The sequence below is a fragment of the Entamoeba invadens genome (genome assembly GCF_000330505.1).
Source record: "Entamoeba invadens IP1 unplaced genomic scaffold scaff_1105074725877, whole genome shotgun sequence".
Taxonomy (NCBI): domain Eukaryota; phylum Evosea; order Mastigamoebida; family Endamoebidae; genus Entamoeba; species Entamoeba invadens.
This window is the reverse complement of record NW_004191601.1, coordinates 32,464-54,787: the sequence shown is the minus strand read 5'-3', so window position 1 is coordinate 54,787 and position 22,324 is coordinate 32,464. Positions and strand designations below refer to the sequence as shown.

General features: G+C 28.3%; 6 protein-coding genes across 6 annotated transcripts; 5 read left to right on the top strand and 1 right to left on the bottom strand.

Annotated features, from left to right (window-relative positions):
• Positions 1-62: 62 nt before the first annotated feature.
• EIN_077270 (protein kinase domain containing protein) lies at positions 63-4,464 on the bottom strand (the record flags this gene model as incomplete). Its single annotated transcript, XM_004182880.1, has 1 exon — positions 63-4,464. A coding segment is annotated over one exon (4,402 nt), but the record flags the coding sequence as incomplete, so codon positions are not given.
• A 2,264-nt stretch (positions 4,465-6,728) lies between these two features.
• On the top strand, positions 6,729-7,238 carry EIN_077260 (hypothetical protein; the record flags this gene model as incomplete). Its single annotated transcript, XM_004182879.1, has 1 exon — positions 6,729-7,238. One exon carries the CDS (start codon positions 6,729-6,731, stop codon positions 7,236-7,238), a length of 510 nt encoding a protein of 169 aa, XP_004182927.1.
• Positions 7,239-9,442: 2,204 nt separating this feature from the next.
• Positions 9,443-11,419, top strand: EIN_077250 (hypothetical protein; the record flags this gene model as incomplete). The annotated part of the gene is made up of 3 exons (XM_004182878.1): positions 9,443-9,451; positions 9,579-10,054; positions 10,183-11,419. The coding sequence occupies 3 exons, from the start codon at positions 9,443-9,445 to the stop codon at positions 11,417-11,419; spliced, it is 1,722 nt and encodes a 573-aa protein (XP_004182926.1).
• Positions 11,420-13,402: 1,983 nt separating this feature from the next.
• On the top strand, positions 13,403-15,463 carry EIN_077240 (hypothetical protein; the record flags this gene model as incomplete). Its single annotated transcript, XM_004182877.1, has 2 exons — positions 13,403-15,060; positions 15,334-15,463. The coding sequence occupies 2 exons, from the start codon at positions 13,403-13,405 to the stop codon at positions 15,461-15,463; spliced, it is 1,788 nt and encodes a 595-aa protein (XP_004182925.1).
• A 715-nt stretch (positions 15,464-16,178) lies between these two features.
• Positions 16,179-17,192, top strand: EIN_077230 (hypothetical protein; the record flags this gene model as incomplete). The annotated part of the gene is made up of 1 exon (XM_004182876.1): positions 16,179-17,192. The coding sequence occupies one exon, from the start codon at positions 16,179-16,181 to the stop codon at positions 17,190-17,192; it is 1,014 nt and encodes a 337-aa protein (XP_004182924.1).
• A 27-nt stretch (positions 17,193-17,219) lies between these two features.
• Positions 17,220-19,393, top strand: EIN_077220 (hypothetical protein; the record flags this gene model as incomplete). The annotated part of the gene is made up of 2 exons (XM_004182875.1): positions 17,220-18,376; positions 18,424-19,393. 2 exons carry the CDS (start codon positions 17,220-17,222, stop codon positions 19,391-19,393), a joined length of 2,127 nt encoding a protein of 708 aa, XP_004182923.1.
• Positions 19,394-22,324: the final 2,931 nt, after the last annotated feature.

The following is a 22,324-nucleotide window of genomic DNA, read 5'->3' as shown; positions in this document are numbered from 1 at the left end:
TGTTTCAAGTTCATCTAAAATATTTTCTGTTAAACTTCTCTTCTTTGGTTCATTGTCCCAACACCCGACAATGATATTGTATACATTTTGACTCATTTCATCTGGCTTTGGCAATCGCAACCCCTTAATCACAAACTCTGCAATTGTCCATGGAAACTTGAATTGTTCTTTGGGGTATGCATTTGTCCATGTGAAACATTCATACATTGTTATTGCTAATGAAAATACATCAGCACTCTTTTTGTATTTTTCTCTTTTCAATATTTCAGGTGCCATGTATATTGGAGACCCAACACCCTTTGTGAATGTCATATTGGTCATTAACATATTAATGTTTCGACTTGATCCAAAATCAGTCAATTTGGCGTTCACTTTGTTGTTGTGATCAAATGAAAATACTAAGACATTCTCAGGCTTGATGTCTCTGTGCAAAATTCCATTGGTATGTAAATATGATATCCCATACGTGATGTCAATCATCATTTTAATTTTCATTTTTTGTTGTATATCACACTTTTTAAACTTTTTCATAACATCACTCAAACTCCCATGTTGCGCAAATTCGGTGACCAAACACATTTTACTTGGTATTAACACTGCGCCATAAAAGTGGACTATATACTCACACCTAAATTTGTCTAACATCGCAACTTCCTTTTCAAATTCTTCATCATTTTTATCGTTATTTAAAGTGTTGTTTTCTCCACTTTGTTTCATCTTCTTTATAGCCACATCGTTTCCTCTGTATTTTCCTTTGTAAACGACACCAAAAGACCCTTCTCCCAATTTGTATTCTTCGTTCAACTCGTCGAAGTCAATGCGAGTTGATTGACTTGTTACTCCAATCATTAGAATTTCATTCGTATTTTCGACGTTAGTTTTGAGATTTTTTGAGACAATGCAAATTTTGTTATTTATTTGGCATGTGCACTTTGGTGTCAAATATATTGAAAATTCGCACGCAAACTTCTTTTTTAACATGACGACTTCTGGTGATACCCTTATTGTAAATTTGTCAATTTGTGTTGTCATGGTAAATTGGATTTTTAAGACGTTTCTGGATGCGTTTCCAACGCAAAACACCATCTTTGTCTCACTTTCAACCGGGATCTCATCGATTTCTGAATTGAAATTGAGTGTTTTTGAGGAGACACAAATGTGGTTTGCAAGTGGTACAAAATTAATATTTGATTTTTCCATTTTAAATATTGTTGTTGTTTTTTCCAACTCTTTTGTGTGAATTTTTTTCAAAATGTGCTTTACTGTAAAAACTAATATTATTATAAATAATGTTAGTACAATAATAATAAACAGAACGATAACAAGTATGACCCACCACACAGTATGTTTTTCACAATAAGTCCCATCCAAACTTGGTGCATTCCAGAATGAACATTTAATACATTTTGAGTTTGATATTTCATTGCATTCTAATATTTGAGAAAGATTAACACATTTTCCGTTTGAAAGCAAAACTTCCGATGATATGCACGATTCACAAATTCCATATGAAGAACACGTTAAACACGTCATGTCACATTTATCACATTCATTTGTGTTGACTTGGAAATACCCATCTTTACATCGCGTGCATCCATATTGTGTAACATTCACATCGCATCCTATTAAACTACTTTGTGATTTACAATCTCCGCTCGATGTTTTGTAATTCGTTATATTACAAGTCAAGCACCTTAAATTTGTGTTACATGATGCACATGAAATATCACATTTATTACAATCCAACCCATTTCTGTAATACCCTTCAATGCATTTAACACATCCACCAGATGATAATAGTTGTGTGCAAATTCCAACCAATTTGGCATTTGTATTGCATGTGTTATTTGAGAGATAATATCCCAATGGACATGTAATACAACGAGTCGAATCAATGACACAAGTCATACAATTTAGATCACATTTTTCACATTTGTTTGTTGATGAACTGTAAAAATAAAAGTCTTCACATCTCAAACACGAAACCGAACTCTGGTTTGTGCATAACAAATCGTTGTTTGTGTGACATTCCATTTTGTTTGAAATCAAATTATTATCACATTCCAAACATTTTGAATTTGTAATAAAAATGCAATTGGCAATTGGGGACGAACACCTTCCGTTTTGATCGTTTGGTATTGAACAATTTTTATTTTCACACCTTTTATTTGAATTCATTTCAGTTGTTATTTCACATTTTGTGGGATGACCATTTTCACAAAGAAGACTTGATTTGTACATTTCTGAGCATTTTTGACAATTTGTGGAATTCGTAACATAACCACTTTCACAAGTTATTATATTATTTTGATTTGTGTATTTTGTATTATTATCTGCATAAAAACATTGTGTATTGTTAATGTTAAAAGTGTTTAAATCACAAATTTGGCATTTTTCATCAAAAGTTTGAATCAAACAGTTTGTAGACTTTTGACAGCTACCTGCAACTAATGAATACCCTTTAGAACATTTCAAACATCGATTTGATAGTTTTAACAAACAATTTTGTATTATTGCACATCTTCCATTTATATCAATATCATAATGTTGTTGGCATCTTAAACATTCATTTGTGTTGTAAGAACAACCAAGACAATTTAAATCTGTACATTCTTCACATTCTTGTGTTACAGTGTTAAAATGCAATCCATCCTCACATTCTGGATTTATTAAATATTTGGTATGATTGTTTGTTGTGTATATTGCCTGTGAAACTACCTTTTTAAATACAAAATATTGAGTTGAAACAAGAAGAACAGTTTTTGTTAAAGACGAAATATTTGTAATTATTTTTAATGGTTGTGAATTTACACATAAAACAAAGTTGTCTGTTTTATAAAATGAAACTTTTTTGTTTTCGATTGAAACACTTTCAATGTCAAGTACTTCCTCAAGTTCATTGGTTTTTTGATGTGAGTTTATTGGTGGTGTATCAATATATAAATTGAAAAGAGCAATGTTTTTGAGTGGAGTGATATAACAATTGACAGAACTACAAGGACAGTATGGCTCATTATAAAACCCATTTTCATTCATCAAATGGCAAAACACCTTGTTTGAAGAACCCAGTCTTAATAAGCGACCATCTATAAGAAGTTTAGTTCCTCGTGGAAGCGTTGTTCGAATTGGCATTATAGAATAAACCAAATCCACTTCATATGAACTTTGAAAAGTAAAAATGGTTGTATTTATTTGATAAATAAAAAAGATTGGCAAATCCCTGATTGTCCTTTTAATTACGTTTATGTTACAAAAATTGAATATTGTAGAATTCAAAATGTTAAAATGTGAAGTATTTGTCACAACTATCGTGCCATTGTTGATACAAGATAAGTTTGTACTGTTAACACTATTTCTATCATCATTTCCATTTAACACAAAAGTGCCATTTGTGATTTTGAAATTAGAGGCATTCACAAAAGAATTGTTGTTCATTTTAAATGTGTGCTTTCCATTGTTGATTTCAATTTGTGTAACGTTTTTGATGACAGCATCGTTGTACATTAAAAAAGTAGCATTGTTACTTAAATAAAAACAGTTTGTTACTGAAGTGATTTCACTAGAATTCATTGTGAAAGTTGAATTACCATTAATATTGATATCCAATGTTGAATTGATACTCGATTTTGAAAACATCATGAAAGTGCTATTTCCACCAAAACTTATGTCTTGAATTGAATTGACAAAAGAATGCTCATGTAACAACATAGTTGAATTCCCATTGAAATGAAAAGAATTGGCAAGTTTTAAACTTGAATAATTGTCCATTTCAAAAGTCGTGTTTTCTTTAAAATCAAAAAGATCCAAACTTTCAATTGTAGCATTTGAGTTTAAATGGAGTGTAGAATTTTCATAAAAAGTAAAAAATAGGGCACGTATTATGGAGTCAAGAAAAACAATCCCGTTTCCTCTCGATATTACATTTCCTAAACTCTTTTTTTTGAAACCATGTTCCATTTTAAAAATTGCGTTGTCACCAATAGATATAGTAAAATAAGCCTTTGTAAATCCAAGAGTTTTAAAAATGAATATTGATTTGTTGTATAAATTAATTCTATAAATTGATTTAATGACAGATATGTCTGAAATGGTAAATTGTGATTCATTAAATAGGTTAATAATTTGTGTGTCTAAAATCGAATTATCATATAAATTGAAATGTGATTGATCTTTCAAAGTAATCTTTGTTGTATAAAGTGTTGATCTTTGTGTGACATTTACAATTGAAGCATTTTGACAAAACAGCATTCCTGTTATGTTTAGTGTTGAAACATTATTTAACATGTATATTGTAGGTGCTTGTATAGAACCTGTTATTGTCAATGTTTCATTTAAAGTGCAATTTTTGGATTGAATAAAAGACTGTTGTACCAAATTAGAAGGACATGAAGCTCTAACAGAAGTGATCATTGATAGTATATAACATATAAATAAGACATACAAGGAAGATGTTTTACTTCGCATTTACAATTAAATTGTATTTTTTGTTCGTTTTTGAATATAAAATGTAACACTATTTTAAAAACAAAGAAAAAATTTAATTGGAAATAATTTATTAAAAAACAAAAACATCAACAAAATTGTATAAAGTTGTATTGAAACAAATACTTGATTGCATTCTCACTTTTTTCGTTTAAAAATAATCATTGTCGACTTTTTCATTTAAAAAAAGAATAAATTATAAAACAATTATAACGAAAATGGCCAGTAAAATATATTTTAATTAACGTTTCAAGGTTTAAAAAGCATTTTTAATAATAAATATAATGTTGAAGGTTTAAAAACAATAAAACGTTAATACTAAACAGATAGTGTTTTGATTTATTTCCATAACAAAATTATCAACACAATTAAACGTTTAAATTGATTAATAATAGATATACAATAATGTCAATACAAATGTGATTGTTGAATTGTATTTCAAATTGAATAAAAGCGGTTTTAGTAATGTATTTTTTTGAATATCAATTATAGTTTTTGTGAAATTGGAGTGACATTTTGTTGAAACAAAAAAATACATACATATAAAATTGTCTAAAATAGCATTATGTAATTACACCTATATAATTAATAATTATATTAATAATTATATTAATATAAACCATTAAAATGACTAAATGTTGTTAAAAATTAAGCAGTTTTATATGGATTATTTTTTTATAAAATCATCATTATTCACAAAACACTATGATCTCATAATTATTTTTTCATCTTTTTGCAATTCAGTGAAAAATAAAATAATTGGAATTATTCAAAAAAATAGAATTATTTATTAAGCAGTTTTATGTTTTGATCAGCAAGCATTTATATAAATGATCGCTCTTGAAAGAACAATAATGACTATACCCTTCCGCTTTCGAGATGTTTTACTATATCTGTTAAAAGCAAACTAGCACACTGTTTATACCGACAAAAATGACCATTTATCGTGAATCCAGCAGAAAGATGTATCTATTTATCGTGAATAAGTGAATTGTGTAAAAATAAATCCTTTTAATTGAAATTTATTTTTTATTAAAAATTAAGTTTTTAATTTAACATAAGTCACAGATTCAAGAACAAAATATCTAATTGATGTACGCCCAAATGATTGGTAAGTTGTGCGACAATTAAGCAAGTTCGACAATTATTATTACAATAAAATAGACATATTTGCTGTTGAAGGGAAAAAATAATATCATAATAATATTAAAAAAAATGTATGTATCAAACTTATCAACGAATAATTATTATAAAATCAATTAATGAATTAAGTTTGACATGTTTTTATGAATCAGATAATCATGATAATAAATAAATATAATATAAGAAAATATAAGAAAATTAATTCAATAAAATATGATGTTCAATATCTTCACGCAATTCGGGGTCTATATTAACACGCACAAACTTACGATTGGCATTTTCTGCGAATTGTTGAACAAGAACTTTTACCTGGGAATAGTTTCTACCCTTGTTGATATATCTGGAGGGGTTAATAAATATCTTTTTAATCTTAATTTTTGTATTTGTTGAAATTTATGTTGTTACATATTTAACTTAGGTAATCAAAAAAGGAAACAATAATAATTGTGGCGAGACAATCGAATAGTATCTTTAGTTTTAACGTCTGTTGCCTCTTAGTGTTAAACAATATTTTTTTATTATAAAAACTTATAAACAGGCGTGCGAATACGTTTATTTTTATTTATTTTTTAATAATAATCTTTATAATTATTAAAATAAATTATTAAAGGATTGATAAAAAACTAACAATTTTATATTTTAATAATGATATTATTATTTAAATAACTAAAAAATTATAAAATAAAAAAATTGTTTTTGATAAAAAACTTTTTTAACTATAATTTAATAAATGGATTGCGAACCACAAATAGAATTATTTAGTTATCTGGTGACCGGAGAATGTAACACGGGACGAAATTTGTTTTGTGCTAAAGTAATACAAAGACTTAAAGGTGAAGAAGACATACCATTCAATTATGAGTGGCGATATTTAGAAGATTTTGTAATGTACAATAAAATTATTGATGGTGTTAATATAAAAGCTTTATTATGGAAAACATGTTTGTTAATTTTAAACAAATATCTACAATTAAAAACATAACAAATCTACATTTTGAATTATATGGTTGATATACTTTTATGGTTTTATATACATTGACATTGTGTATATTTATATATATTTATATAATATAACAATTGTGTTATAAATGACAATTTAAAAAATGATATTACCCATAGACGCCTCTGAAACGTATTACAACAATCACCCAGTCAGAATGATTTCCCAAAGTACTATAAGAGGTAAATCAGCAATATTAATTATATACAGTTTAAGAGATGTTGGTACATTAAATGAAGTCGACAATTACATCAAAGCAATAGAAAAGAATGTTCGAAAAACAAATGAAAGATTAACAAATGATGTTATTGATATGTCAGATCTTTTTTATCAACCAATTTTGTGTGTCGTTGGCAATCAGCGAGACGAAGAAGACAAAATCCAGGTGAGTCAGAGAGAAATCGTGAAGAAAATGAAATGCACACAAACGCGATTTTACGAGATGAGTGCATTGAAGCGTGATGGCGTGTTTTACGTTATTGATGATGTGACTAAACGTTCATTACTAAAACGAAGATATGAACAAAGCATTCTCAACGAAGTTGAAAACACAGCCACACCACATTTTGGAAAGCAAAGTCATAGTAAAGAAAATAAATGTGTTTTAATTTGATTTTTATTTTTTAATTTGAAACAAATAACGGAGCTATACTTGCATTGGTTTACATGGCTTTTTTAAAATCAACAGACCATTAAATAATTATGTAAAGTCTGATTTCTAATTAACGATATTCCAAAAATACAACAAGGAAATTTACTATATCAGTTTTTTATATTATAATATATAGTATCGACCATCGGCGAGTTAAAAACCATAAATACATAATGAATTTCTTATTATTTTTTTACCATTTGACATTCTCAAAGAAATGCTAGTTGTCAATCTTCTTCTTTGCTTTTCAAATCAATTGGTATGACCTATTAATCGCCTTATAACTATGACACTTCTGTGATTAACTATATTAAATGGTCTGCCGGTTGTGTTGATATTACTCGGAAATTAGCCAGAAAGGGAATTACAAACTCCACATTTCTTGCTTTCCTTTTTTTGAATGAATAATGTGGTTAAAAAGTAAAAAATTTAAAAAATAAAACAAAAAAAAGAATTATTTTGAAAAAAATACTATTTATTATAATTAAAAAACCAATTATATAGTTAATTTTCTTCATCTTTAATTAAAAAACCGACTTTAGAAAAATTATAAAGAGTTTGTTATATTTATTCCAAAAATAATAAAAAAAAATATATATTTTTGTTTTTTATTTTTTTGTTTTTTCAAATAAAATTTTATTTAAAACTTAATTATAAAATTATCTAAGACGTTGTATAATGTTAAAATTTAATTTAAATATGATATCGACGTTATATTAAAACTACTGGATGGCACTAAATATATTGATTAAAACACTTTAATACATTTTTACAAGAAGTTTAATTCTTATATTGTCTTTTATTATCCAATACATTAATATTAAATTGAATTATTTAACTTTTTTATAATGTCGAGATGTTTCTCAATAAGTTTTTCATGATAATCTTTTTGTTTGATTTATTGTAGAATTTTTGTCATAATAGATTATGAACTATTGTGACAATGTTGTTTCGAGACTTAAAACTTTTTGATTAAAATACAAAAGTGTTGTTTTTTAATGCATAAAGTATTTGCTTCAATATTTTAAATATTGTTCGGCTATAGGCAACTGTTTGTGTGTTTTATATATCACATTTATCGTCTGTAGTGGGTGGATGTAAATCTTGGCTTGTGGGGAAATTAAAGAATTACATTCAAGAGGCAATATAAAAAGTTGGAAAAGTTGTGCACAAATAGACTGTTTTTGTGTGACCGCCGTAACTTTTTTCAATGCTTTTTATCATTCCATTGGTTTCGGGTGACTGTTCGTCATAATTTATATTAAGGAATTATACCAAATATTATATAATTTTAAATTTTTAATTGTATATTATTTTCTTTTAAAAATATAATCAAGTTTTAAAGGTGGTGATGGAATAAAAATACATCTTGTTTGTACAGTTTAAAACATTATAGCGCATTGTATTATAAAATACGGATGACGCAAATTATATTTTCAATTAAAATCATTTTGGTAAAACTTTCATTTTTAATGAATTTTTAAGTTTTAAATGATTTATTATTTGTTTGATTTGTTTACTTTATAATAAGAAAGTTAACAAATTACGAATATGAAATGAAACTTAATAAAATGTTGGGGAAAGTGTGATTTGAAAATGTGAAATTTGGGTGCTAATATATTTATAAAACAAATTCGTTGCCCATTTGTATATATTGTCATACAATTCGTCATTTTTTGTTTATGATTTTTTTGTTGTTGGAATAATGAGTTGTTTGTTTTTTTACACCAATTTTTTTTAAAAAGTAAACAGTATAGTTTGTCATTTTTATCATTAATAGAACTTCGATTATAAATATTTATTGTATTGACAATATTTTATTAAAATGAAAAAGAGATATTTCATTTGGAACATTTAAGATACCAAAAAAATAATATAACTATATGATATAAACACAAATATGTAAAGATAGTATAAAAGTTGGTTAACACACCAATAAAAAATTAAATATTAAATGATTTGTGATGTGAAGTTTATCAAAGTGCTATACATTTTATACTTTTGTAATGTTTATAAACAATTTAAATTTACCACTAACTCAACACAGTTAAAGAATGTAAATATTTTTGTGAATTAAAAAACTACGATTTGTTTTTTGCAACCCCATATTGTTTATTGTCGTGTTTTTTATTATAAAAAACTCTTTTGAACTTAAATATCATCAAATGCTTTCTGTTTTTTTGTTTAACATTGATCTGCGTTGTGTATTCTGAATTTACTGGATCGTATTGCTTGTCATTGACTGTTGATAAAAACAAATGCGACTCTTGCTTGAACAATTATGTTCTGAACACCGACAAGACAACTTGCACTTATAAGAGAGACTTGGGCTGTGAAAGTTTCAATGAGGAAAAATGCACTGTGTGTGCTGATGGGTACATGAAAGATGTTGCCAACAACAGATGTGTTGAAGGAGACGAGTATTGTATGGTCAATGTTAATGATACTGAAATGACTTGTGATTCTTGCAAAATTATCACAAACATCAACGACAAGTCATGCAAGAACTGCGCCGAACAAAACAAGGGTTGTTTAGACGCCAATCCCGATTGTGGTACCTGCACCGGATGTGCAGATGGTTATTATTTGGAATCAAACAAATGTGTCAGAATTCCAAATTGTCTTAAGAGAGATACAACCGACAACAAGAAGTGTGGGACATGCAATAATGGGTATTATGTTGACGACAATAAAAATTGTGTACTTGGGACTCTTCCGCATTGCATTACTTACATAGACAAGAACAGCTGCAAGACGTGTGAAACCCATATACTTTTGTTGGTGGTGATTGTGGGTATCGGCCATTTTGTACTTCTTTTAACCAAACTCAGTGCACACATTGTGAAGAAGGGTATGGCCTCAATAATGGAAATTGCACTAAATGTGAAAAGACCAATTGTGTTAGTTGTGAAGCAGATGCCACCAGCTGTGCAACATGCGAATATAAATATTATAAAGTCGATGGCGAATGTAAGAAGTGTGAAGTTGAAGGATGCACCCAATGTGTTGAAAATGAAGTTTCTAAATGTGATGCTTGCAACAATACAAATGGTTATAAACTGTCAGCTTCAACACAGAAATGTTATAAATGCCTTGATCATTGCACTCAATGTGATGAGGCCGATTCTGCGAGCAAGTGCACTGATTGTGATTATGGGTATGGACTCAACAACAACAAGTGTGAGAAATGCGGGACTGGATGTGCTTCATGTAATGAAAACAACTTGGAAGAATGTAAAACATGCATTTTAAAACACAAATTTAATTCCACGGTTAAAAAGTGCTTCAAATGTGGAGAGAACTGTGAATCATGTAATTATTTAGATACAGAAACATGTACTAATTGTTATCCTTCATTTGCTTTGGATGGTAAAGTTTGCAAAAAGTGTGACACCGGTTGCTCCTTGTGTGATCCGAATGATTACAAAAAATGCACACGATGTGATTTTGATTATGGTTCTGTAACTTCTGATAATAATTGTGTCAAATGTCATCCATCATGTGATAAATGTTCCGAAGGCAATTCTGATACTAAATGTACAAAATGTTTATATGGAAATTACATTACTGTTGAGGGTAAATGCTTGGCTTGCGATGGTGAGTGTGATTCATTTAATAACGATACTGATAACACACGAAATTACTGCAATCAATGCAGTTCTGTATGCAAATATACAAACAAAGGTGGTGATGATACGAAGTGCTACACAATTGATCATTGTACAAATTATGACAATGTAAGACCAGGCAAATGCATTGATTGTGAGAGCGGTTATTATGTAGATGGTCAATACACATGCCAAAAATGTGATGCTAAATGTGAAGGTGGATGTGTGAAGAGTGCGACTGAATGCATTACCTATGAACCTATTGCATACTGCTTAATCTATAACAAAGACCACACTTGCAAGACGTGTAATTATGGATATAAAAAGGACGGAGACAATTGCACGAATGTTGATAGTTGCCAAACTAGAAACGATGCCGCGAAATGCATTGTCTGTGAAGATTTGTTTACAAACAATTATTATTTGGCTGATGGAAAAGGACACTGTAAAGATTATGTCGAACCAACTGAAGAAAGTACTGCTGTTTCTTTTGCTATTGTCGTGGCTATTTTCGCTTTGGTGCTTGCTCTTTAAACAATAAATAATCGTTTGATGAATTTTGTTGTTAAATAACATTTTTTTATTTTATAAATATTAATAAAATTTATTATTATTTAAAAAGTATATTTATATAATGTAACTCAAAAACAATTTTTCAAAACAATGTAAAACTTCAAAAAATACAAAAATATTTAATAAATTAATTTATTTGTTAAAACATATTTTGTTGTCTGTTATTTTGATTATAAATTTAAATAACATCAATGTGACAAAACGAAGTATTTTATACAATTTTGTACAATTTTGTTAATTATGAAAATAAAAAATGTTTATTTTAGATGTGTGTAAATGAACAAAATAAATATTGTTCATTGTAATTTGATTGAACTAAATTAAATTACAACTGTTTTCATATTTTAACTTTTTAACACTTATAGTTGTTTGAAATTTGGATTTTAAACATTTAATTCTATTTAGACGCTTGAATCAAACATAATTTAAGTGTTTTAAAATCAAAAATAATATAAACTAAAATTGTTATTGATGTTTTTTGTTTATAAAAACGTTATTTAATTGATAATTCATGTTGTTTTTGGTGACATGCAACCAATCAAAATAGCTTTTAAATCAATTCACATTTGCATTTTTTTGTTGACAATAAAATTGTTCAATTTTTAATTATAATGTTAATTATTGAAGATTGAACACTAAAACATTGTTTAATTTTAATAATTGATTATTTACTGTATATATAAATAATATTTATTTATATTTATATATATAAATATATATTTATTTATATATATATATATAAATAACAATATATATTATATATATTTATATATATAAATAACAATTGCAACATTGTAATACAAATGTTACACTTTTTAATAATTTATGTGTTATCAACAAAAACTCAAGTTTTTACAAATAAGATAAAAGTAAAATTCAAAGTTAATTATAAATAAATCTACGTGATTATCTTCAAAATTGTCTTGAAATGTTTAAATTTCAAAAAAAAACTCCAAGATCAATTTAATTTGAATATATGAATGATTGTTATATAAGTTTTATAAGTTTTATAAATACATTAAAATGTGACTTGTGGTACAAGTTATAAACAATAAATATGTAATCCAATTAAAGGTTTCAACTTTTAAGTTTAAACTTGGCAAATATAGTAATTAAATTATAAAACTCAATGCAAATTCTTGATAAAATCGAAAATACACATTCCATAATTGCGGAAATTAAGTAAACAAACATCTTTTTTTAAATATGTTCTGATTTTAACAATAAAAAACATAATCAAACGTAACATAACAACTTTTAAATGTGTAAAATAATATCATTAATTAAAAACGAATATTATTACAATAAAAATAGAAAATTCATTTTATTCTAAACGTTTTATATTCTTAATTTTAATTCTTATATAATCCACATATGAATTTAAGACAGTTTTAATATCTAAAATTGATATAATTTTATTAATTGGCTTTTAAATATATATGAAATAATACCATATTTTATGCTTATTTTATTTTTAAATTGGCTGTAATATCATGATATAAATCTCGTCCTGTTTCGTTATATTTAATAACATAAAACATTATCATATATAAAATACGCCTTGTTTTTTATTGAAGCTATTTTACTGTGATATATAGCCATTTTGAAATTTACTTTTTGGTTTGTGTAATGTAATACACGTAATAAACTTTTTAATAAAATATAAAAGATATAATAAACTCGAAATTTTTCCAATTTCCGACTACATAAAATTTTGTTTAATGTTATTTAATGTGTTTGATAATATGTGTTTAATACAGAATCTTAACATATTTTAATAATATTTGTCAAAATAAAAATATTTCATTCAAAATAAGATAAACATCATTGTGTATTATTTCATCATTTAAAATTAAAATTATTGAAATTATTATTAAATAATAATAATGGTTCATTATCAACGTTTTTTAATTTTAATTTGGATACAAAAACTTAAAAACTCAAATGAAGCGACTTGACCGATATCATGGGATGGTAGTCTCGAAATATTTTACTTCGATAACCGATTTTGTTGCTTTTCAACAAGTTTCAGAGAAGTTTAACAACAATCTTTCTATGTTCCACTTTAACCCATTTCCCCTCAATTTAGCAACAATAAAATACTTTCCAAATATCGAAACTCTTAATGTATGGAACGACTACGAAGAAACATTTGGTAATGTTATTCCAGTTTTTTATGATATCAGTACTCTTGCTCGACAAAAAGAAAATAAACAAAACTCATTAACTTCAAACAATCAACAAAAAATCGATTTTTTCAAGATAGTAGTGTGGTACCCCGTAAATTTTAGACTCGCTAATAAACACAACAAGACTTACACAAATTTTGAATTTAAAAATGTCGTCTACACAAGCACAGATTCACTACTCTGTGGTTACAAAAACATTAATATTTTAAATCCAAAAATAACTTCATTTGAGGACGGCTGTTTTACGAATTCACAGATGAGTCGATTTGAAATTCCAAATAACGTTACGAGTATTGGAGTGTCGTGTTTTAGTAAATGTGTTAATTTGAAAGAAATATATTTGTCTGAGAATATCAATTATCTTCCAAATCGTTGCTTCTCAACGTGTCAATCACTCTCTATAATAAAAATACCAAAACGGGTGACTTCATTGGGAGAGTGTTGTTTTGATTCCTGTGTAAATCTGTCTTCAATTTCTTTACATGACAATTTGTTGTTGATTAAAATGAATTGTTTTATGAAATGTGCATCACTCGTTGAAATAACAATTCCTTCGAAAATCACCAAATTGTATGATTCAACATTTTCTAATTGTTGCAAGTTAATAAATGTTACATTTAAAGGAAATACAATAAAATTGTTTGGAAATTGTTGTTTTGAAAATTGTGAAAATCTTGTTGACTTCAATTTTCCTGATTCACTCATACATCTTGGCGATTCGTGTTTTTCTGGGTGCACTTTGCTCACAAATGCGAGTATTCCTACTAATTTAATTTCGATTGGTAAATATTGCTTCTTCCACTGTTTCGCTATTCAAAAACTGGTTATCCCAAAGTCTGTAAAATCAATCGGAGAATCCGCTTTCAACTTTTGTAAAAAGCTTGATTTGTTACAAATAGAAAGTGGTGTCGAGACTTTGAGTAAAAATTGCTTTGGTGGGTGTTTGTCGTTAACTTCAGTGAAGTTACCCGAAGGCTTGAAAGAGATTGGATGCAACTGTTTTCAAGGTTGCAGTTTTTTGGAAGAGATAGATATCCCACAAAGTGTGACAAAAATAGGAGAACAATGCTTTGCAAACTGTTTTAAACTCGTTGAAATTACATTTCCTCAAAGTGTTCAAATCATCGAAAACGCCTGTTTTTTTAATTGCAAGTTACTCTCAAAATTTGATATACCTGAAGGTGTCAAAAGTGTTGGAACAAATGTGTTTTGTGGGTGTGAAAATATCACAGAAATTGAAATTCCAAAAGGCGTCACTTCACTTGGTAACTATTGCTTTTATAATTGTAATAATCTTTTAAGTGTTACTTTGCATGAAGGATTGTTGTCTATTGGTGAAATGTGTTTCAAAAATTGTGACAAGTTGGTAACAATTGTGTTACCAAAAAGTGTTACTGCCAGAGGAAATATGTGGTGCGGAAATTCTTATGTCATTCGAAAACTTAATTGATAATACAATTATGTTGATATGTTATTAAATGAATAATAAATTTTAATACTATAATACTAATAATAAAATAATATAAATAGAATACTTTAAACTTTACTCGTTCAAAATATTACAACCATCTCAAAAATTATAATTTTAAATTTTTAGTTAATAATTCAACAAAAAAGTAAATCTTTCAACGATATTTAGTGCACAAAAATAGCTTTAATTTTGTGAAAATGGGCATTAAATAAAAGTGGAAAACCCCCAAAACAATGTAGAGTTAGTCGGAAAACGTTGTCCTGGTATTTTTGGTCAATAAAAATTGGAAAATATCGGGATCATGTTCGAAATATAAAAAAATCGTCGTTTCAGTTTTTTTCCTAAATTTTTCCCAATTTTTTCAATTTTTACCTAATTCCCGGGGTTTTAAACAATTATTTGTGTAAAATTTGATAAAAAGGACAACGTTGGCGACTGGGACAACGTTTTACAACAAACTCTAAATGATTTTTTTAATACAGATTTTTAAAACATGCCATTTCTTGTGATATATATTATGTTATCTGGTATATACAAAATATACCAGATAACGTTAGAAACTGATTATAATTAAATTGATAATTGTCGCGTTTTTTTTTTCAAAACTTTAGTTATTGAAGTATTTGTCTGAATGGTATTAAACTAATTTTTTATTAATTAAAAATTGTAGATAATTGATAGAATAATTTTTATCTTTTCAAAACGAACAAAAAATTTGAAGTATTACAAATAAACGAAATATACTGGTTTTCTAAAAATGGTTTTATTTTAATAGTAACTATTGAATATTAATATATTTACTTAAAGAAGTGTTTGATATTTTTAAATTATTTATGTTTTGTTCCTTTAAATTTTTATCAACAAGTTCAATGAATATGATATGGTATACCAAGTATTAATCTTTTTGAATATAAACTTAATTTATTTTCCATTTTTAAAACGCCTTTCATTGAAGTATTCAACCAAGTTACTTTTTATAATAACTGAAAAACAAATAAATTAATAGTTGTTGAAGTATTTTCGAGTATTAAAACGAAATCTGCAATATCAATTCAACACAATGAAAACTTCATTACAACAGAAATCATTTGGCGCAAGTCTTGAACCACAAACCCAAAGTGGAACTATGTTATACACGTGTGATACAATTATCAGAAATGGCGACGAAGAGAAACAAATCCAAGCAGCTCTCAAAATTGCAACTGAGAAACTGACTGACGTGGAGTCACCAAAAACTGGAATTCCAATTTTTGCATTTTCACATAAGAGAAGTTTAGATATGACGGATGACGACTGTGCAAAGCCACGGGTGTTACACATGACAGAAGCATTTGTTGATTTAGACAGTTGGACGTCACAGCTGAGTGGTGAGGAGACTTCCATAGTAACAGACATCTTCTCGACTTATTTACAAAATGGGATCAAGTCGGTTGTCCTGAATCCATTCCAATCGTGTGGCACACTTAATGCGACTCTCAGCGAGTCATTACACGCAAAAGTGACCCACCAGAGTGTTGGGAATGTGTTCTCTGAAGAGACGATCAATAATGTATGGGTTAAGAAGAGTGGTGACATCATGAGGCCAACAAACACGATAGTGATGGTGGAGATATACCTGGAGCCTTTGGACGACGACCAAGAGGGACATTTGATTGTTGAAATGGCAAAGAAGTTTATTGGCAAACCTGCTCCATTTACGCCATTCACCGCCTTTTTAACTGAAAATTGGAAGAAGCAAAAGTATTTCAAAAAGAAGAGAGGTGCAAGTGAGAATTATGAAGAAGACATCAAGATGGATGACCAACAAGATACTAATTTCTCAAGTCACTCAAAAGTGATGGTGATGATGACTACAACACCAGAAACTATGACAAACACACTATTTAACTTAACAAACATTAAGACAATTGTTTCTTCTGCTAAGTACAATGAAGTGGTTTACACGGCGTCTGACTGGAGTGACGAGGGAAATGCTAATACTATTGAAAAATTCAATACGGGAGGATTGAATGTCGTGGAGACAAGAGAACTGATTGCAGGGTATTTGCTCCACCCCGCCTATTTGAGAGAGTAAAAAGGTGCAAGACCTTTCAATACTCCAATGCAAGAAAAGATTTCAAATGTTCCAAAGAAAAGTGTTGTCAAAAGTACTCAAAAGGATATTCAAAGTGAACAAAAAGAACAAGAGAAGGCAGTGTGCTCAAAACGAATCAATCCAATAACTGGCAAAACGGAGAGTGTCGTTTTCGAGCGCATTAAAGGGGATTCCAAAGACGACACAACAGTTATAGTACCCGTTCTTGCAGTCGTTAGGTATTTCTGTGAACTTGGGCGTACTGATGTTGAAGTGTCGATAGGTAACTTGTTTGGGAATTACAACCGCCTTCGGCAGATAAAAGAAGAAGTGCAGAGTTACAACAAAATTGTTAAAACAAATGCACAGAATTGTGATGAAGCCAAACGACTGTTCATGACGTCTTTTGTGGAGAAAGTGAGTACAATTGGATACACAATAGCAATTGACGAGCACAAGGATGTGAAAGTTCCTGGCATTGAAGAGGTTCTTAAAACAATAGAAGATGAATTTGATCAATTAATAACAGACGCGAGAAGTGAGTGTAAGAAGGCGTCTGGTGAGGTAGAGTATATGAAACTCCAAGAAGTATACAAACCAGGTGACTTTGTGATGAACGACAAGATCACTGAAATAGGGAACCTTCCAGTCGTCTTTTTAATCGAAGACAGTCATTATGATGTCCACCGGTCGATGATGTTGGGAAGGAAGTATTACTTCTCGATGCGCCTTAAAACAATGGTACGAGGTCTTGATGAGTATCTCTCTGTAAGTTTTAATGTATCTATTGGCGAGTGGATTGGAAAACGTGCACTGAAAGACTTTGACTACCACCCAATCAAGAAATACGAAGCAAAAGTGTATGAAAAGTACTATGAAATGATTTCAAAATTCAAGAGCACTCCCGTTTACATGCACTACAGTGAGTTCTCGTTCTTCCCACATCAAAGCAGAATTGGAAATTCACACACACAAACTGACTCTGCGACTTCAAAAGATGGTTCATTGGTGGTCGACATGGAACTGACTGTATCATTGAACAAAAGTGTTGTTAAAGGGGTCAACGAGGCGAGTGAAGCAATAGTTAATGCATTCTCAGAGTATAAAAAGGTCCGCAAGACGTTTCCACCGACATGCAGTGAGAGTGAAAGGATAGAGCGGTATAAGACAAAGGGAATTGAAGTGTTTGAAACGCTGCCAGAACATCTCCATAAACTCGTGTGGCCAACAGTCTCTGCTTATTCCATCACTCAGAAATGCTGGGACATGTTCTGGTCCCTCTTTTGAATGCCATTGAGATCAGAAGTGTCGAGTGGAATCAACTTGTACTTCCTTCTACTGTCAAAGAGTTATTGGTTGCAACTGTGGCGTCCTCCGTCAAAGGGAGAAAGATGATACAGACAGATGGACGTATTAATGAAAGTGACGCACTTGCTTTAAATGTTCAGAAAATGCTCAAAACTGAGAGCAAATACAAGTCCGCCCAAATACTGAAAACACGAGGAAATGGCACACTCTTCTTGTTGTATGGGCCACCAGGAACTGGAAAGACGTTAAGTGTTGAGGCGCTAAGCATTTTGTTTGGTCGTCCGATGTACCAAGTCTCATTTGGAGAGTTGGGAACAACCATCAGTGAGTTGGAAGAACGACTTGGCGACATTTTGTTCTTGACATCTCGATGGGGAGCACTTGTTCTGTTGGACGAGGGTGATGCACTCATTGAGAAGAGGACGTCTGGCCAATTTGTGATGAACTCGATGACTTCTGTGCTTCTGAGACTACTTGAAAACTTTGACGGGGCACTTTTTGTAACGAGTAACAGACCTCTTGCACTTGATCCAGCTGCATTGAGTAGAGTAACTTTGGCTGTTCACTTTGAGAAATTAAAAGAAGAGTCAAAGGAAGAGATTTGGAGGAATTCTCTTGTTAATTTGTTTGAAAGAGAAGTTATAGAAGGGATTGAAAGAGGAAGAAATGGTGCAGAGGAATACGTCGAAAAGAATTTTGATGTCAAAAAGTTAGGTACGTTTAATGGCAGCGGAAGATCTATCGGCGCAATCATTAAACTTGCAGTTGCTCTTGCGGAACAAAGAAACAAAGAACTTTATTTTGACATCTTGAAAGACGCAAATGAAGTCTTCACGAAATTTAGTGACGACTTAAACAAAGACGGACTTCTTTTTGAAAAGGAAAATTGGTGATTTTATAATCAAAAGGGTTTTTAATTTTGTTGTTTTATATCCATTAAAATACTATTTTATAAATTTAAATAGCATATTGAGTTATTTACTGGTCTTCATTTGAGGTTACTCCTTCTAATCATTTTTAATATAAATAAATGAATTTTCCCCCGATATTACAAGTCAACAAAGAAATCAAAAGACTGACACATACAAACATGTTACAACTCCCAAACCAAATGTATATTGCCAAAGCCGGGCAACATACTATCGCTTTAAAATTTGAACATCCATTGTTTTCAAGCTTTTTGGCCAGTTTTGTTTTTCCACATCTTCGTGTTTTTGATTTGCATTATTTGGAGTTCCATTGGTTTCATTTATTACAATTTGATGATCTTGTTCTTCTGCCATTGTCTTGCTTTGAAAGATTTACATGATATTTTAAATCCAAGTAATGTGTAATTTTGGTAAATTTATAATTATTTTTTTGAAAACAGAATATCAATAAAAATACAACTAATCATATTAAATATTAATAATTTTATTTGATGTGTAGTTTTAAGTGAGTAATTAATTACCAAAAAACAATTATTGACTTATAATTAAGCCTTTGACTGATTAGTTATTTAAAATAAAGTTAAATTATATATTTTACAACTGCTAAATTATAAAATAAGAACGTTTATTATAATTCATTCAACACTTGTGTCGTTTTGACTCTATTATTTTTTTTGTAATTCATACAATATTTAATTTGTGATATTTTTACTTTAAAATTTATCAAAAATTAAATTATTGTTTGCGTTACAATTTATTCTAATATAAAGTCATTTCAAATAAATGTACAATATTTTTATTTTTATTTTGTTTTTATTTTTTTTTGCAAAAGGTAAAAAATTTTGAAAGACAACAAAAACAAAAAGTTAAATTTTGTTATAAATCAACATAAAATACAATTAGATATTGTTAATTTACAGTACGGCGTTTTTAACAATAAAAAATTACGTCTTATTATTTTACTTTTGTCCCAAAATTACTTTATTATTTTGTTATAAATCACAGTTAAATTTATATTATTGATTTTATATTTTATTTTTTCGAAATATTTATTTTTTAAATGATAAAAAAGTTTATAATGCCAAAACAAAAAAATATATCTTTTATAAAAAATAAAAACAGAATTGTTAACAATTATTTTTACATATTAGACGTGTTTATTAATTAAAATTATCATAGAAATCACAAAAAACATTCGAACTTTGTTTTACACAAAATGAGTTACAAACAAACTAAAAAATAATCAAAAAGCACATTATAATAACTAAATGTAAATTTTAATTATTATAAAATTCCTTGGTTTTGTATTTTTATTTTTTTTAAAAACATACAAAAACAATTGAAATTTAAGTACAAAACGAAAAATCATAAGCACGGTTAAAAACCAATACAACAAATTAATATATTGAATTTTTCCCGAAATGTTTTACTTGTTTTTGTTTAAAATTGAAATAGAACACTTGAAATGTGTTGTTGATAGTATAATTTTATTCATTTCAAACTTGAAATTATAACTATTGTAAACAAAAATATGATTTTTATTGACACTTAAAATAACATTATTCAAAAATCAAGTGGTCTAAAAATCGGGAAATTTTGAGTTTATTAAATAAGTGTATGTGTTTTAAAGTTAAATGTATGTGCATAAACAGTACACAAGCCAAAATTGAATAAAAATCAAAAATGAATTAATATCTTTGTAAAAACAGGCCAAAACAAAAATAAGTGCTGTATTTTAAGTGTTATTGTTTTATTAAGAATTTGTCTGGCATACAATTCAATTTAAGACTAATAATAAATTATATATCAAGTAAACTTGTTTTCAAAAGTCTGTACTGAGGTGTCCCGATTTTTTGCATTTATTTTGTTTATTATTTTTGGGAATAGTTTTTTGTAATAAATTCGCTTATTTTTTTTCCAAGTAAAAAAGAGAAAAACAGTCTTCAAAAAATATTTTTTACTTGAAGAATTTATAAGCATTATAAAATTCCATATAAAATTTGAAATAACGGGATTTTTGTTTTTGAAATACACGTGAATGATCCCAAAAGTGCATTTTATTATAAAAAGCTGATAAATTTAATGCCAAAAATTTTCAAAGTCGAGTTTTCATTTATAATAATAAATAATATTAGTAACAAACGCTAAAGTATCGCGTAATATCGATATACTGATGGTGTTGTCACAACAATGACTGAAATATCAAAACCCAAAATTATTAATTGTTCGCTCTTATTTATTTTCTTTAAAACTCGTTATTTCATTTTCTTTTGTTTAAAGAACAAAACCACATGTTTGTTTTTAATTGAAATGGAAAACCAACGAAACTGATATTTAGTTACAAATTGACACAAACAACGACATCCCAATTCATTAACGTGTTTATCGTTGTATGATTTGACCAACAACGTTGAGTTTGTGTTGCGAAGTATCGAGTTGTGGTCAAATCAAATAACAGGATCGAATTTTTTTGGAAAAGGCTGGCTAATATTCGGATAAATTCCCGATATTGTACAAAAATAATTGAACGGGATTGGTATTTTTTCAAAATTAAGTCTGTACTTTCGATTTTTTGTTTTTATGTTTTTTAGAAAAAATAAAAAATAAAAAACGGGACTTTAGGAAGTTTTAAAAATACTGTGGTACCGACTTTTGAAAAACAGTTTATATGTGAATTAAAGTCAAGTATATTATAAACAACAATATTTAATTTTCTACAAAGTATGTTTTTATAACAATTAATATTATATATATAATTAAAAACAAATCAAATTAAAACCAAATAAACAGTGATGTTGTATTTTTTGTTTGAAAAAACCCTCAAATTCGTTTCAAAACATGACAAAAAGAGTTTGAGTAAATCAATTAAATTAAAAACCAAATCATCTATTTAAG